The 16186-nt window shown below is 39.5% G+C and overlaps 1 protein-coding gene across 1 annotated transcript in view; it reads right to left on the bottom strand.

The window, feature by feature from the left end:
• Nucleotides 1-4241, bottom strand: part of LOC136253842 (uncharacterized) — a 42227-nt gene extending 37986 nt beyond the window's left edge. The window contains exons 1-6 of the mRNA XM_066046502.1: nucleotides 4134-4241; nucleotides 3312-3793; nucleotides 2878-3260; nucleotides 2396-2710; nucleotides 1717-1854; nucleotides 462-617 (exon numbers count right to left, since the gene is read on the bottom strand). Coding sequence (XP_065902574.1) covers nucleotides 462-617; nucleotides 1717-1854; nucleotides 2396-2710; nucleotides 2878-3260; nucleotides 3312-3793; nucleotides 4134-4241 — 1582 coding nt within the window. The remainder of the gene's footprint in view (nucleotides 1-461; nucleotides 618-1716; nucleotides 1855-2395; nucleotides 2711-2877; nucleotides 3261-3311; nucleotides 3794-4133) is intronic.
• Between the last annotated feature and the right edge of the window lie 11945 nt (nucleotides 4242-16186).

Genomic DNA, 16186 nt, shown 5'->3' with positions numbered 1-16186 from the left:
AGTGACCATGACATATGATTTGCTGCAAGACATTGCAAACCATGCCCCTTAAATTATTGTGTATTCTAACGATTGAGATACTCTAATAAAACAGTCACAGCCATACTACTATCCTATATTATTAAGTTATAACAAAAAGTTAACGAATCATAATATTATTGAAGTAGGATTCCAGCGATAAGTAGTGAAAAAAGAGGTATGAATAATGGAAGCTATTATGACATTCAGTAGCTGTGTGGCAAAATTCCTACTTTAGCATTGAATAGATGGGCCAATGTAGTGATTTTCCCACATGTTGTAATACCTCATATTTGTTTCACTACATTTTATCACTAGGACCCTACTTCACTTTAATTGTACTGGTGCAAAATTACATAATTTTTGTGTGAGAATAACAATTGCATGGGTGGTGTTAATGCAGTACTGTACATCAAATGCTGTACATCAAATGCTGTACAAACCTGGGTAGGGCTGGAACTCAGTGTTAGATACAAATACTTTGTAGTTGAATGAAATTGGAAGATATCTTTTACCACTGATTATCACTTTTAATGTTACATAGCCAGCAGATTCATCAACCATGTATTCTCCTTGACTGAACTGTACCATAGTATTACCTGTATGGATGTATGTACTGTAACAAAATATTTGGTCCAGGTGCATAAATGGTCTGGCCGGAACACATATGTTCGACATAAATGGTCCGGCCGGACAAGCTGTGACAACAAAAATGGTCCTACCCGAGCAAAACTGGTCCGGGTTATAAAATTAATGTCAATGGTAAAGCTAAGCCACTCGTCACTAGACTCACTACCTGTCGTCATGGATTAGCTATAGCTCATAGTATAATATTATACTGAGTGACAAAAAGAATTGTTATAGCTACGTATACGTACCATATAACTATTGCCGTACATAGTTTCAGCCACGTCTCTTTGACAGAGGTGTAGGCAGAACCATGGCCACTTGGGTCCCAGGCCCTGGGCAACCATAATTGTACACTACAATAATTATAATAACATGAAGATCGAGATACTCTAATAGAACAGTCAACGTACAGTAGTCTGGTAAATGTTCAGTAATATATAACAGCTACAATTAAACTGATGAAACTAGCCACATATTAAGTCACCCAAAATGTGTTGATTGGATAAGAAAAAAAGTATAGATATGGTTTATTATTTCTTTTTGCAGATAGATGTATAGGCTATGGCCTGACACTATTAATTTTGCATAAACATGAAACCTGAAGATGATAGAAGATGTCTTCATTATGGAACCATGAGACCTGAAGATGTCCTGAAGAAGTCTTGCGTAAACATGAAACCTGAAGATGTCCTTAAACCTAAAACCTGAAGATGTCTTTATTATTTCTAATTTATAGAGTGTCAGTCAATTTTTATATTCTGGCATACATTTTCAGGTACTACGTCGTGAACAAGGATTTTATATTTACGTTCAGTGTAGCATCAACCATATTTAATGCTTCAGATAGCTATAATTACACCCCAAATTCCTGCGCCAGCATAATTGGCGGGAGCATGCACAGCAAACTGGAGGCAGACCATTTATGTTTAGCCCGGACCATCTATGCACTGGCATGGGTGGTCCGGGGGGACCAGTTATGTAAGCACAAGTGGTCCGCCCGGACCTTATATGCCCGGACCATTTGTGTGTTGACAGTACATGTATCGATAAGACTAAATGTGATGTCACCTTGTGGTTTCTTACTTGGATGAATTGGTTTAATTGTGGTTGGTGGTGGAGGTGGTTTAGTAGTCTGTGGTTCATCATCTGTAAATAAATTATGATATCTGATTAGAGTGCTAAACTGTATTAATACCAGCAGAGAACCTGTGATGGTAAACAGCTTACTAAGGTTTAGTGTTTATAGGAACTGAAATTTTATGTGTGATTTGTGGGTAAATCAAAGCCAGTCTTCTCCACCAAAGTAACACAAGTTGTGTCATAACATTAAACAATAAAAGTCTCGAAGCAGGTGTTCTATATACACTGTTGTATGAAACGGTACGGTCGTACCGTTTAAGTAGGGATCACGGTGAATGTTTCGCGCGCCGCCCAAACTTCTGCTTTTAAAAATTATCCTACAAACATTTTTTTTTTTTTTTTAAAGAATATTTAAAATGGTTACAACTACACATACAACTACACATACAACTACACAGCCAAACTACTACTGCTACTACAACTACTGCTACTATATACTACTACTAGGAATACAATCAATCAAGGAAAAAGGGGATTGTTATATTGTCCTGAAGAGCCCAATATCTTAAAATCATTTTAGCATTGCTTTGCCACAGTGCAACAGAAAGTTGTTGTAATAAATTCTTTCTTGCAAGCTTGGTAGGAACACCGCTTCTAGGGGTGGTACGGTCAGCAATAATTCTTAACATTCTCAGGGCAAAAGGGGTCCACACTCCAAAGCACTCCACTACCAAAGGAACAAACTCAGAACCAGCCTTCTCCAGAGCTGTCAAATGCTTCTCATCCTTGGCCAACTCTCCAGCTGCAGCAGCTACCCCAGCACATGCAGCAGAAGAGGAAATGAAAGCAGGCTGAATAGTGCTGCGTACAGAGACATTGAAGTAAGCAGAACGTCCATGTTGAAAATCAGGATGAAAGATATCACCAGGCCGCAGGCCATCATCATATGAAGCCCTCAGTTCCTTAAGGACACCAGGATTGTCTTGAGAAAGGGAATTATAAAATTAATGATGTTAACAAGGGTATCATGACGACGGATTCTCATAGGACCATGAGAGCAACCTAACAGATGGTCGCCAAAGCTGTCTATAGAAGAGAGGCAAGTGCACAATGGAGAAAGAGGAAATAAGGTTACACCAAGCCACAAACGTAAACCTATAACAAATTCTGGACCAGGGATGGCCAAACCAAGACAGGCTTTAGGGATAGCTTTACGCCAGCCACTGCTTGTACCAGAAGGATGTGCTAGAGCAGTTAAACGTGCCTGATCCCTAATACTGAGAGTAGCATACAGGTTATCAAAGATGCTTTGGTCGATTATAGCCTGTAGGTCTTGCTGAGAAGATGGGAGGATTGAAGGATTACCAGAAATTCTAGAAAAAAGTGTGACAGCAGCCTCCTCATCGGGAAAAATGAGCTGGTTGACATCAACAGAATGAAGGGAGGAAGCCAAGCCTCGTACACTGTTACATGAACCTAAAAAGGCAGCTGGTGCAGATTGAACAGATTCACGTAAATCTAAACCACCAAAACTAAAGGGTAAGGAAGCTTGGCACCATGAAGAGTCAGAGAGGCTACCTTACAAAATACGACCAAGAGAACTACGAAGATTGAGGTCAAATTGATGAAGAAAAGGCTTCAGTATGAGGAAAGGTACAGTGCGAAGTAAATGAATAATTTTACAACAACTCAAACAGCTACGTAACAGGTGAAGTTCAACCTGAGAATCATCCAAAATTGAAAGTTTGTCCTGAGTTAAAGCCATTTTATCCATGCGAGAAGAAAGGAAGTCCTTAAAGAAACTGTCATCACCCCAAAGTGGAGAACCCAATAGTTCCAAGCCAGAAACTCGCTTAATGTCAGAGGGGAATTCAGGAAAGGAGTCCCCAGAAGGCCAAAACAGCTCACACTTGGAAAGATTCAAATGAAGTACATGATCTGGTCCACGAGAGGTAAAGTGAGACAGTAGAGATAATAAAGAAGAATGTTTGCCTACTAAAGTTCCGTAATCAAGGCACCAGAGGTTTAATTGTACCAGATCACGAAGGTGGATAGAGTCAATGAACTGGAGAATTACAAGTGAAAATAATAAGGGACCCAAAGGGTTGCCTTGTTGCACTCCTGATGAAGCTAGTAGCCACCTATTACCAAAACGTAGCTTGTACAAACATTGTATGCGCCGAAAACAGCCTTTACGGAATAGTACTAGTCCATATAATACATAAAACAGCATTAAATACAACAAAACACTTACAGGTGGCCGGATATAAAATGTTAAAAAATCGCCAAAATCTCCAAATTTAGTACAACTGCCTCACTGCCTCACTCACTGACCACAGTCGCAAGCCTAGAGCCCAAACGAAGCAGCGCATGGTCACTATTTTACGCTACAACAACAAGCTCACCTGTGGGATGTGCGAGGGGATGTGCCTTTTGGGGTTCCGACGAGTGTACGCCCTGTGCGCCTTGTCTTTTCTTTTATCTTCAATCAGGCTGCTTGTCTTCTTCTTCATCAGTTACAACCTCTTCTACTAGGTCAGACTCTTGCAGTGCAGCTGGATTCGGCAACTTGTGATTTCACATCCAATGGTAAGGGCTTCCCATAGCTTACAGCAAATATTGGCAAGTTAGAACATTGCTGTATGTTATGTGGACTTAAATATTGTCCCACGGTAACCTGAATTATTTTACAGTCTTTATTTAGACCAGCTGTAGTTGCATTTTTAATGTGTTTCACAATGGTGCTTTACCAGTACTGTACATAATTGCACGGAGCTACTGCAGTGTAACCTCTCTATTACGGACATTTTGAGACCCAGAATTTTTGGCCACTTTTTTGCTGTAATACAGAGGTTTTCCTCTTTCAGAGGTTAAAACAGAGGTAAAAAATGTATTAAACAGACCTGTTGGGACCAAGTTTTTTGTCCTTATTAGGGAGGTTTTTCTATTATGTGTCCTTAATTCAGGGTGTTTGTTAAGAGAGGTTCCACTGTATATATAATATAATAATAAAATAACTCCTTGAAGTTTTAAATTTGTAATCACTGCTGGAAATAATAATAGTTACTTGAAATGGATGATTACCATAAGGCAGGAAATTTTAAATTGTAAATACCTTCAAAAGTATGTTTAGATCTACAATTTCTTGATTTTTGAGGACATTTAATTTACCAAAGCTGCTGAAATGTAGATTCATCAATTTTTCTTGTCATACGGTATCTCTTTTATGAGTCTCTGCTTTACAAATTTTTGATCCTGTTAGCACCCCCTAATCTAGTATGATGGGCATTGTTGTCTTCTAAACTCTGAATTCACTGAGAATTGTATTTGCTGGATTTTGATGGTGTAAAATGTACTTTTGTAGCATGTATGTATGTATGTATGAGGGAAATGTCACGGAAGTTTTTTCATTACTGCTGTAGTGTAAGAAACTGTATTGTACCCATGTGTACGTACTTGTGACGTTTGTACTGTACAGGTAACCTTGGTTTGTAAAAGCTGCCAGAACAAACTGATTGTACCAGATGCAGTGTCGTACCATGATAACTCCATTTTGGAATTAGAAGGCCCTTCTGAAGTAACAATAACTTGGATAAATGAAAGTGGCCTTGGCAAGTTGGTCGGTGTTGTGAGGTCTCTTTGTAGCTAGCTATATTACCATCATTGTACCAGGTCTCAATTTCTGAATTCTGACTTGCTGTACCCCTTATTCTTTCCATGCTTCTTTTTTTCTGAGGAGAAATTCTAGTGGCTTAAACAAACACTCATTAGCTATCATTTGGTACTTTTCTCATCATGCTTTCCTTTTCAGTGCAGCATTATTAAAATACTGCTGCTAATTGACAGAACTGTGATAGGAAGGTTTTAGTTATCTGCTGCAGAGATATCCTATAAAGCAAAAAACTTGTCTTATTCATAAAGAGACTATATTACTGCTTTGCTGCATATGAAAATTTTCTTTGATCACCATTCTTTGCAAGTAAATCTTACCTGTTCAAGTCCAATGGTGCTTTGTGGAGCTTGGTCCCGATCACTTGAGGTCATATTTGTAAAGCTTTTGTAGATGATTTAGCCTGGTCCACATGAAGATTTTTGCTGTTTGAGTTTCATTTTTACTTTATGCACTACATTAAGGCTACTAACTTTGCTATTGTATAAGAAATATCAGGAGCTTATGAACAGCCGAAGGAGCATGAAACTTACACTGCCTGCCAGGTGCCATCACAATCCAAATCAGTCGCCAATTGGTTTCTATATAAGGAAAGTAAAATCTTGTTATTTGAAGCTGTATACAAAATTGCATGTGACCAGTGATACATGGCGATGGTAAAGTTGGCTGAGTCTTCCTTGAGGTCTTTCTCTTCTTCGATGGTGGCGAACTCATCTCTACTTCATGCAGCTGGAATTCCATTTGCACGTGATGTAAAACAAACACAGTGACACAATTTGGAACTCAATTTCACACTCCTTCGCTGCCTTCGGTGGCTCATAAGCTCCTGATAATGTACTTAGTACACTATAACACAGTGCTCAACATGTTATGCATAGAAATATGCATCATTGCATTGCCCAAACGATTATTTAGTAACCAATCATCATAAAACAGTCAATTTGTCATACTTTTGTGACTACTCTCAGCTTGACTAAGACACTAATACTGCTGTGTGCTGCTAAATATACAAGTAAAAAAAAGTATATCGCAATCGTATCTTTGAATCAGTTGGGTATCAAAGCCGTGTTCTTAAGATATTGTCTGGCTTGAGCGGTTCCTTTTCCTAAAGTGATCATATACCAACCGATAAAACCTACAATGATATGTTCTAACATAGCAAAGCATAATGATGCATGAATAATGTTCTGAGGGCTATTAATCCACACTTTAAAATCATGATCAATCATCATGCAATAAAACAAACAGGGTGAGTGCTCTGTAGTTCTGTACAGTACTAATTATTTTAAAGTATGTTAGTACTGTACAGTATGGAATAGGTATCACACATATTTATACTCTCCTGCCATAAAACATCATTATACCTTCCTTCATGACAACTTGACTATGAGTATAGGGACGTAGAAATAAAAGCCATTGAAAAGGGAGACCATTCACAACTTCAACTATGCATTTACTAAAGGACACTTAATTCCTACTCCAGTTGTGGCTATACTATATTGACAGGCTGTATAATAATCGAAGTTGGAATTAAATGTGTAGGTGTAGGCAATCTCCATTCTCTCACGGCTTTTTTTATTTCTACTTAAATACACTTTTCCTTATGGGAATAATGATGCCAATTTTGAATAATTCCATTTACCCATCTTTCCTTGGATATATATATGCCAAATCTGAAAACAAAAGAGCTTAGCTATAATCTGGCTAAGTACCTACCCGCAGGCCAAGCTCGTATGCATCCAGTGGTAGCTAACTATAAGCTCTCGGGTAAGCCTGCTTTGTTTGGACCAGTTTGGTGAACAAAACTGATAGCTAGCTATAATATACCACATGTAGTTTGGTGAACTACATCCCAAAACTCACACCAGACCTGAAAACTGGTTTGGCAACCCCCGGGCTGATTTTGGTTGGGCCAGACCAGTTTTGGATGCCAAGAATGGTCCGGCTGGACCAGTGTTGACTACAACTGGTCCAGCTGGACCGATTTTTGACCAAAACTGGTCTGGCCGGACCGATTTTTGCCCTGGACCAAGTTTGGCATTACGTACCATTTAGATGTTGATTACTTATTCTGTTTGTCTGTTAATTCTGCCAAGTCCTGAATAGAAGCAAAAAGTTGAAGTAACTTGAAGGGCTTAAAGAGTCTAGGATGTCTTTCTTTTCTTTTGCTATATAGTTTGGCAATTTTGCAAACATTTCAACTGTAGCTTTCTTTTTGTTACCCTTCAGAGAATGATTTACCTTCTCTGCAACCCTTTGGTATGATCTAGTCCAGTTATAATTGCATGCTCTTTCAATTTCAAAACTTACATATGATTCTTAGTTATATATGAATCATGGTACTAAAATGATCATTCCATATTGGATCTCATGCATGGTCAGTGGCTAAAAAAACTATTATTTACAACTAACCTAAACCTGAGACCGAGGGGGGGGGGGGGGTAGAGTAGTACATATGATAAAACAAACTTTTCTTTGTGTTTGAACTAAATATCTTGTAGTTTGTGTTCTATATTGTCATAATTGTTGTGTAGCAAAATCTCAGTGAAGGGAATAATTGAAGGAATTTTAGGGGAGTGTGGGAGCATATTTAAACATAATTATTGTGGAAAGATTGAATCTGTAAGCAATTTGAGATAAGCGACTGAGACCTGGAACTAGCAAACAAACTTACAGTGACGTACAAACCAATTCTTTAGATCAAACTATTGTTTTATACGATTTTAAGGCAATTATTATATATCAATAGTGGACTGTAAAATGACCATAACTATAAGATGCAATTTTAGTGGACCACAAGTGGAAATTTTATGAAAATGGCAATCTCAAGAGTGAATCTTGAGGTACTTTTAGTCAAATCCCTGTAAACATGCACAGCACATCTATGTAACTTTTGACTTTATTCTCTTCTGTGGTGCAGTCAGACTTCAGAAAAGAATCAAGTAGTTTGACTTTACAACTAGCCAAATCACCATTTACAACTAGCCAAATCACCATTTACAATTAGCCAAAAGCCATTTACAACTAGCTTTTTGGCCACAACTAGCCCCTTTTTTTAGCCCCTGTGCATGGTACTACAGCCCATTTCATAGCTGTATGACTAAAGACCATGGGATTACAGCACTTCCATGTTTTTATTGTGCTTTCCACCAATTAATAATATATACAATAGTAGTATAGTTAATTTATATAATATACATATGGAGGGCTAATCCACGCTAGTAATATGATGGCAGTAGGGGTGGATCTGGAAAAGAAAGAGCACACTGGTAGAAGTAACCACACAATGCATGTGATTCACGCTGCAAATGCAAAGCATAAGATTTCTAGTGGGGTCTGGAATTATCTCTCCAAAGGAAATTTTGAAGAAATAAGCTTTTGAGATTGAATGTGATGGCACTTCAACTTAAAGTTGTTTTATTGAAAAGTCATATACGTATGTACAGTACTGAGCTAGAAAACAGAATTAGTAGTAGCTATAAGGTGTAAAATACAAGCAATGGGCACTGCTGGTGCGAGGTGTACAGGTGCTTTTGCTTTTCAGTTTAAACAACCAAAATACCGATTCTCCCAAATCTACTATGATCTAGATCCTAGTCAGATATTCTTTGTAGATGAATGATCGAGTATAGTGTTTTATAATTATACTACTCTTAAAGTGGTGACTACTCTTAGACTATTACAGTATCGCGATTTTAATGCAGACGGAACTCAAAACCATCTATTTTCCCATGTTCCCCTTGTAATATTATGTCATGGGTAGGGATAGGATTGGGTATATTCACAATCGTAAACTGCACAAAAATCTTTGAAATAATTAGAGCCTTGATATGAACAATGAGTATAACACTATGAAAATTTTCTACCCCAAAATTAATATATTTATAACCGAAGGTGCAGGTATAGTAAGTACTGTACATCAAAGAGTTATACCATACTTTCACAGCTGGAATCCTTGCTAGAAATTTATTTCATTCTTTGTATATACTCTCTTCTATGCAGCACCTGCCAGTGCTACTGCAGTCTAGCTTATGCTTGGAAGTAGACTGTGTAGTGGGGCTAGTTACTTTAGACAAGTTGACAACCTCTTCTCATTCTTCAAATTTCAAGAGGAAAACTACAAATTGGCTTATTTAAATTATTAATTAGGAGGTTTTCACTCGCAGAGAAATGCCACACTTTTGACCAACTTCCTCTTCACACATGCAGCTTAGAAGTATGTGTATCCTTTTTCCTCAAGGGTGGGTAACAAGTACACTACTTACTCCCCATGATTTTACTATATTATTTATATTATTCTATACCTTTTGTAAACCCACATTGCTATATTAGCACAGAAGCTTCTTAAGAAGTTTGTCGTTGAAGATGTACATGATAGACTATAAATAATCATACAATTGTAAGTCTGAAGGAGTGTTTTTTATAGTGTTTCAATAGATACCACAATACCACGATCTGTTGTAATTAAGTTTGTAACTTTGAAGGCATGTTTTGTAGCATTGCCATGGATACTGCAATACCATGGTCTGTTGTTACCATTGATACATCAGGATCCATTTCATAGTGTTGCCATGGTTACCACAAGTGTCTATTATGTTAAATGACAGTTTGCGTAAAATTTTCCCTTTAGAAAGCACATACTATACAATTGCATGCATTGGGTTTTATGTCACTTACTCTGCGTAAAATCTTTCCATTAAGTACACAAAGGAGACATTGGCGTAAAATCTTCCCTTTACAAACAAAGAAAACATCCACGTAAAATCTTCCCTTTATTATCAAAGGAAAGTTACCCCCATAATATGCCAAAGTATGTATGACCGTTTTCAGGCATTTAGCAACTGAAAAACAACGGTGCAGGCCTCGTACACTACCAGGAATAGCCTATCGCTTCGAGTTGAAAGGGGGCGTATCCCTTACGTATGCGAATGAAAATGAAGAGCACAGTTGAAACGCAACCGTCAAAAAATACGCTTTATTACGCGTATTTAGTTGCACAGCTTGTTTTCCTGCAAAGAAACAAGCGCTTCTTCCGGTAGAACACCATCTGACTACAAGCACTTGTAGCTGCCAGATGCAACGCTCTTTCCTGTTTAAACTGGGGGTCACGCAACAACAGGTCACTAGTCTCTCCCACAGCAACCAAATTCGACAGGTGCAGTAAGTTAGCAACGAACTACAAAGCACTGAACAAAGTTGGTGAGTAATGACAAGGTGGTTTCGAGGTGTGGGTACAATTTGTTTCAAGCCATATTAGTGTTGCTAATTAATTTGCACTACTAGACAAAACTGATGCAGAGAAATGATTGTCACCGTTTAACATTGTAACAGGGATGTAGGTTGCTAAATTTTGATGACAAAAGTGAAATTTCATGAAACATGTTAAGACTTGCTGTAGCTACTAAGCTAAAAAAATTAATTAGTGTAAGGCCTAGGCTGCTCCCCATGGAACTTTTGAAAATTAACTTTCTGAGATTGATTTTGGCTGAAATTTGCTGAGTTCAACATTGGAAGTATGAAAGGTAATAGTAGCTATATACTGAGCTACAAAACAGAATTAGTTTCCTCAATAATTTGAGATTGAATTTGGTAGCGATTTTGAATAAAATTTGTAAATGTAAAATTTGTTAATGTTATGAAAATTCAATGCTGGAAGTATGAATACTAATAAAGTCTATAAGGAAATTTTGAAAAATTGACCTTTTGAGAATGATTCTGGTGGTAATTTTGATTGCCATTCATGAGAAAGATGAATATTCTTTGCATCATCTACACCTAGGGATTGTAACTCTTTACAAGTGCTGCAACCCAATTTATGATTCACACAAATAAGTCAAAGGTAGGAACGTTTTTTATCCAGCCACATTTTCTGGTTGCAAAAACTAGGTAAATGTGTTAAAATGTCACTACTACTTGGTATTTGCTCTGTATATACGTACACTAGACTCACTACAATCTTCTTCTTCACTGCTTTGCTGCTTTTCATATCAACTGATTCATCACCAATTACTTCCTTGATAGACATATACAGTAGAAGGAGTAGATGATATATAAATTAGATTGAATACTTGCAAACTAATTAAACCACCACGTGTTCTAATTAATGCACACCTCACGAAATGAAGCTATGAGGATTGTGGGATTAGGATATCTACTGGCTGGAAAATTACGTTACAAGTAAGAATGTGTTACTATTATGCAGTAACTAGTGTTTCATGGATGTTTTTTACTGAGGGATGCTAGCTACACTGCTAACATGGATAGCTGGCTACTAATGCACTTGCCAATTTCATGCCCTACTCCCTGGCGTCCCCACACCCCATGTGAAGATTTGACATTACTTCTTGTCCCCACCCCTTGGGCAATTGACAGTTGTCCAATTCACTGACCGATTTTTGGTAGTTGCATTCCTAATCAATAAAATCACACTCGCTATAATTTACTAGCTACAGGTGTATATATACCAGATTAATTACTAGTTGCATGCATGAAATATGCGCTTAGTAATCCTTGAGGTGTTGTCAAATCCCCTACTAGGGGGTGGGGACATAGTGGGGATTTGACAGCCGATTTATCCCCAGTAGTGGGGAATTTAACACCACGATTTGTCAAATCCCCTGTATCCCTCCCCCAACCCCGGGCATGAAATTGACAGTGCAAATTCAGTTTTAAAAATATATGTCAAGGTGCACTTCGTATACCCCCGTATACCCTCAATTCGACCACTGATTTTGACATGAGAGTGATATCAATATTGCTTGACAGTGTGCATATTGAAAGGGTGATATCCATTTTAAAGCCCAATTCACTTAGCCACCGAGTAGCTCTAAGCTGTACAAGTGAATGCTCTTATAAATCTATAAAAACTAGTAGTTATGTATTCATGTAAGAATCATTATCTGCATATTACTGAAGTGCTGGGGTCTTAGAATGGTTTGACATTCTTAATTGTGGTACTGATTTCTGTTTCAAGTTTTAATTAAATTTTTATTACAGTTGAAACTATCATGTTTTAAGCATTTGACTATTCTCTAGAGTTAATGATTGAGTGTTCGCAAATACTAGGTACTAAACTATTGCAATTGTGACATGTTTAATATCAATTTTTTTGAGTAACAGCAATGATACACAAAGTGCTGTTGTTCCTGACAAGTGACCTGTATCAAAATTGTAACACCAACCCACTACTACAGCCTTTATGGCATCATTCCATTTAAAAAAAATTACTGTGAGGTTTTGAGCTGGGTCATGTGATCTCAATGAGTGCTCAAGTAGGTTTTTCACTATTCAAATTAATTATAGTTCGCGTAAAATTTTCCCTTTAGTAAGCACATACTATGCAATTGCATGCATTGGGTTTTACGTCACTTACTCTGCGTAATATCTTTCCATTAAATGTAGTTTAAAATACCTTTAAACAAAGTTAATGTTGAACTTGATGGCGGCCTCGAGCATTCATCCTTAGACACGAGACATTAATAAGAATAACGACACACTAATAAGAATCCTAGCACATGCGCAGTAGCACGTGGCGTTAGTTGTTAGACAAGTGTTATTAGACAAGTGTTTTCAATTATTATCAAGATGCCTACGAAGGCAGTAGGAAAGAAATCGAAATCGTCCGTAAAGAATGGAACAGGAAAAAACGCTCAGCAGAAGAAGAAATCCCCGCCTAAGAAGCCTCCTGTTAAAACTAGATCATCCGCTGTCTCGCCCGCCACCGAATCTTCCGCTAAGGCAGGAACGAAGCGGGGACGACAAGCTGAAAGTCCTGGAGCCCAACGAGAGAAGAGATCAAAGACGCGTCCCTTAACAACTGCTGACATTCCGGACATCGTGTCGGCGGTGGTCAAGGGCATGCCACAGTCTGCGGAGGCCACCCCAAGTTCCTCTACACGCCAGAAGAGAGCAAGTCGTTACAAGTAGAAGAACACAGACCAGCCTAGCCAAGCAACCCGTCGTCGCGTTACCCGCATGACGCCTACTCCTGAGACGGACGACAGTTCCGACGAAGGAGACGCCGACCACGAGGATTTTGGTAAGTTATGTAGTAGTGCGTGTTATGTCCGTGTAATGTTTTGTTTTACAAAATAATAAAGTGCACTATGCAAAGCCTTCTTCATAACGCGCACCATGTAAAGGCTTCTTGTTAGGCGCACCATGCACAAGCCTATGCTTTATATGTACACCATACTTTATGTAGCCCGCACCATGTTCTAGCCTTCAGTTAATAGCCATCCTTATTATGCCATGCCTAAGCCTCTTACTGTTCCTCTAAAAAAGCCTTCCAATTGTAGTATGCACCATGCTCTAGCCTCATTCAAGGGGTATCTCATAACACCATGCCTAAGCCTCTTACTATGTTTACTTAATCAAGCCATACAATGTTAAAAAATCAGACGTTATTCATCCCCACCCCCCCTTCTCATTGTCTCTCTTGTGTCCTGTTCTGCAGACGAGTCCGCTGATGGCTGTGAACTCCCTCATATCCGACAGTTGGAAGTCCATCCAGATTCCGATGATCTCCTTATCATTGACAGCCATGATTCAGATGAGACATCCCCTTCGGAGAAGTCACGCCCACCAGTGTTAATAAGTAATGGTCTCCCTCCCATCCCATCCAGACTGATGAAGCACGTGGAGGATGGATTGTTTGTTGAGATGGCAGAACTTCTGCCAAGCCACCTGGACTCAGCTGACCTCAACATTAATGAACGGCAGGTCGCATCATGCAAGCGACTTCCTACAGTGACAGATATAATTGATTGGATCCAGTGCTTTGCAGTATATATGGCAATTATTTCCCGCCATAAACCCAAGAGGATTGCTGACCTCCTAGGATACCAGAGCCTAATAATTGGGGCATCAATGGACTGTCGTGAAGGCAAGTGGGTTATTTATGATCGTCGCTTTCGCCTAAAAGCATCGGCCTCTCGGAATGCTCAATGGTCTGTTATAGATGTTACTCTGGAATATGACTTTCCCAGAAAGGGCTATTCAGAGTCATCAGCAGGCAGGCTCCACCCCCTATGCTTCAAACCCTTCCCAACGGTCACAACACCAATATCAATACCAACCAATTTGCCTGGACTGGAACAAAAATCCTAATGGATGCTCTCGGTCGCCCTGCCGCTTCAAGCATATTTGCTACCGATGTGTTCATAATCCCAGAGCCCAAGACAAGAATCACAAGGCCTCCCAGTGTCCATATAGGCAGAAGGACAGGCAGCACAACCAATCTGGACTTGATTGATTTGTTGTTTTTTCCTTTCTTTGTTAACTGACTTTTAGGCCAATACTGATAGTAGTTTCTTTTCTTTCCATATGATTTGTTGTGCAATAACACTATTTAGTCAATATAATATTATGCAATATTATGTGTGGTGATAAGTATGCACAATGCTGACAGTCTAATTATCGACACCTTATCCCCTCGCAGTGGTGTCGGAACAACATATTATTGGTGTGCACACTAAGGACTTGCGTTGTAACTACAGTGACTGGATCTCATCTTGGACCAATCACCTGAGCCACCAGCTATCTGATGTCAAAGTACCACCTGCGGCCAGGGCAGTCAACACACCACTAGATGCAAGCAACTGGAAAAAATTGCTGGTAGATCACCCTAACAGACCATTGGTCGACTTTTTTATTTCCGGTATCACAGAGGGCTTTCGCATTGGCTTCAAAGAGCAATTAACCCCATTGAAATCTGCCAAGTAAAACCTGAGTTGTGCTTTTCAACACCCTGACACAGTGGAGAACTACCTAACCGAAGAGATTGCACTTGGTCGTGTTGCTGGCCCATTCCAAAAGTCTTCGGTCCCACAACCACATGTTAGCAGGTTCGGGGTCATCCCCAAGCATCACCAACCAAACAAGTGTAGGCTGATTGTTGACCTCTCCCATCCGACCAGTGGCAGCATCAATGCAGGGATCCCTAAGGAACTGTGTTCGCTGAAGTACATCACAGTGGACTCAGCTATTGACCAAATTAAGTGCACAGGCCGTGGAGCACTGCTAGCCAAAATTGACATAAAAAGTGCATTCCGCCTCCTTCCAGTTCACCCAGCCGATTGCCACCTTTTGTCTATGAGATGGAAGAAGCAGATCTTTGTTGATGCTTGCCTACCCTTCGGGCTTAGGTCTGCCCCCAAGTTGTTTCAACGTTCTGGCCGACCTACTATCTTGGGTCCTGGAGCAACAGATGGTGACACCAGTCCTGAACTATCTGGATGATTTCCTTACTATTAGCCCACAGGATTCCCCTTTGTGTGCTAGTAATCTTCAGAGGATTAAAGATACTTGCTCCTTGTTAGGAATACCTCTTGCCCTAGAGAAGGTTGAAGGCCCTTCCCAATCTCTAACCTTTTGGGAATCTCTTTGGATACTCAACTCATGCTGGCCCGCCTACCTGATGAAAAACTCTCAAGAATCTGGAACCAAGTCTCAGCTTGGCTATATCGCAGAAAAGCAACAAAAAGGGATATTTTATCCCTGGTAGGCTTGCTGCAGCATGCCACTAAGGTGGTAACACCAGGAAGGACCTTTGTGTCCAGAATGTACAGACTAGCAGCTCGCCTCAAAAAATTATCTTACTTTACGCGTCTCACAAGCGGCTTCCGCTCAGATCTTAGGTGGTGGCACCTCTTCATCACACATTGGAACGGGCTCAGTTTTATCAACGGCTCCACTCCAGACTATATAATTGCCTCAGACGCATCAGGGTCCTGGGGTTGTGGAGCAGTATTTGGATCTCAGTGGCTGCAACTAGCATGGTCAAAAGAC

Source organism: Dysidea avara, chromosome 4, assembly GCF_963678975.1.
Source record: "Dysidea avara chromosome 4, odDysAvar1.4, whole genome shotgun sequence".
Lineage (NCBI taxonomy): Eukaryota > Metazoa > Porifera > Demospongiae > Dictyoceratida > Dysideidae > Dysidea > Dysidea avara.
Note: the sequence above shows the minus strand (reverse complement) of the source record. Positions and strands in the feature narration are given on the sequence as shown.